General features: G+C 59.0%; 2 protein-coding genes across 2 annotated transcripts, besides 2 other annotated features; both read left to right on the top strand.

Moving 5' to 3' along the window:
• Tco025E_10226 (trans-sialidase) lies at window positions 1-818 on the top strand (the record flags this gene model as incomplete). Its single annotated transcript, XM_029377009.1, has 1 exon — window positions 1-818. A coding segment is annotated over one exon (818 nt), but the record flags the coding sequence as incomplete, so codon positions are not given.
• A 250-nt stretch (window positions 819-1,068) lies between these two features.
• Window positions 1,069-1,092: a microsatellite.
• A 514-nt stretch (window positions 1,093-1,606) lies between these two features.
• Window positions 1,607-1,661: a microsatellite.
• Window positions 1,662-1,716: 55 nt separating this feature from the next.
• Window positions 1,717-2,065, top strand: Tco025E_10225 (trans-sialidase; the record flags this gene model as incomplete). The annotated part of the gene is made up of 1 exon (XM_029377008.1): window positions 1,717-2,065. A coding segment is annotated over one exon (349 nt), but the record flags the coding sequence as incomplete, so codon positions are not given.

Below are 2,065 nucleotides of genomic sequence, written 5' to 3'. Positions count from 1 at the left end.
GGAAGGACGAGTACCTTGGGGCGGGCGCTACGGTGTCTGGAGAAGCAAAGAAGGTTGCCAATGGCTTTGCGCTGGCAGGGCGGGGTGCGCAGATTGCGTGGCCGGTGGACAGAGACGGGCATGGCCCAGGGCACGGTTCTGCGGGCGAAGAGGTGACTCTTGTGGCGACGGTGACCATCAACAAGGCGCCGCTGACCGCCACCCCACTGCTGGGCGTGATGACGATGCCCACTGGGTCGTATCTGGGGCTGTGGTACGACGAGCACAAGCGCTGGAAGACGAAGTTCGGGACGGAAGGAGCGAGTGCACAAACAATGACGTGGGAGGAGGGAAGGGCATACCGAGTGGTGCTCACGGAGAAAAATGGCAGCGGCTCGGCGTACGTCGACGGACGGCTTGTGGGGAGTTTGGAGAATAAACCTCCGTTTACAGATGCGTTTCCTCCGCCTCCGCCTCCGCCTCCGCCTCCGCTTCCTAGTGACGGACCTCCGCGCGAAAGGCCGCCGGAGAGGGTCTCGCACATCTTCGTTGGGGAATACAGGTACGACGAGGAAAACGCAGAGTTCCACGTGACGGTGACGAACGTCTTGCTGTACAGCCGCTGCTTCGACGCCAGTGAGGTTGCGGCGCTGGAGAGGAAAGAAGAGGATGCGTCGGCGCCGGGCCTAAACAACGCCTCCGCCGCACTTGCAAAGGGGGCTGCTGGCACAGTGCAGAGGGAGGCTGGCGGCGGCGACGGCGCTGTGCGTGGGTGTGTGTCTCGGCTGCTGCTGCTGCTTGCCCTGCTGGGGCTGTGGGGCACGACGGCTCTCTGCTGAATGCAAGAGGGAGAGTGGATTTGTAACTTCTCGTGGAGAGTGCGCGCTGCGACCCATGCGGGTCTCTTCATTTATATATCCTGTTTTTTGTTTTCCTTCTTTTGCCTGTTCCCCTTCTTCTTTCCTATTTGGGCTTTGCTGGAATAACCAGCAACCCATGTTTTTTTTGTTTGCTTCTCTAATGGTCGCTTGCTATACGCACTGCTATGGGCGGCGCACACTCCTCCCCCTCTTCTTTGCTGCTGCCGCCCACTCACACACACACACACACACAACCACGCGGTGCCGGCCGCACTGCTGTGCGTCGCACGGATTTTGACGCAACTGATGGGCTGAAGCGCAGGCCGAACTCCGCAGGAAATGTGCGAGGGATGTGTGGGCTCATGCAGCACGGGAGATGTTTTTGTTTTCTTTTCTTCGTGCAGGTGTTAAAATATACACACACCATCACAGTCCTCTTGTGCTGCTGGACGCGTGAGTTAAAGAAACGGCACCTGCCGAAGTAATTCCTTTTTTTTCCCCTTAATTTTGGGGGTTCCTGCGGGGATTAGTCATTTCTATTCTCCGTCGTCTTTTCTTCTTTTCTCCTGCGGTCCGGGCGATGCCCGCCGCCGCCACGGTGTGGGGCCGCGCCGCTCTTAACTCGGACTTCTGCCGGTGTGCCGACACGCCCTTCTGCGCTGGCTTTTTTCTCTTTTCTTTCGCCCTCTTCTCCCACGCCGAAGAAAAAAGAGGCCAAACGCTGCTTGCCGCCGCTGTGCGCCTTGAAGGCCCCGAAGTCGCTTCAGCACACACACCCACACACACACACACAACACACACACACACACACACACACAACACTCGCGGCCTGCACGGAACCACCGCAAGGAGGAAAGAAGAGAACGATTGACCCCACATGCCTCGGCATCTGTTTTCCGCTGCGGCGCTGCTGCTCCTTCTTTGCGTGCTGTTGATGTGCTGCGGCAACAGTGTCGCGTCTGCCAGTAACCAAGGGGATGCCGTTGATCCGTTTGCGGGGACGACGGAGATCCCTGGTGCTGCGTGGGAGGGCGTTGGGGTCGCTGCTCAATCGGTCATTTCCCTCCGCGTCCCCAGCCTTGTTGCGGTGGGGGACGATGTTTTTGCCGTTGCCGAGGCTCACTGCACGAAGCTAAACGGCGAGGCAGGCCCCTTTACTGGAATTGCGTCGAAGCACCTCAAGAAATCCGCGGAGGGTGCAATGGAGATCTCGGCGGCAGACACAA

The sequence above is a fragment of the Trypanosoma conorhini genome (genome assembly GCF_003719485.1).
Source record: "Trypanosoma conorhini strain 025E chromosome Unknown Tco_14.4_contig_01543, whole genome shotgun sequence".
Taxonomy (NCBI): Eukaryota; Euglenozoa; class Kinetoplastea; order Trypanosomatida; family Trypanosomatidae; genus Trypanosoma; species Trypanosoma conorhini.
The sequence above is the reverse complement of the archived record's forward strand: the minus strand, read 5'-3'. Positions and strand labels throughout refer to the sequence as shown.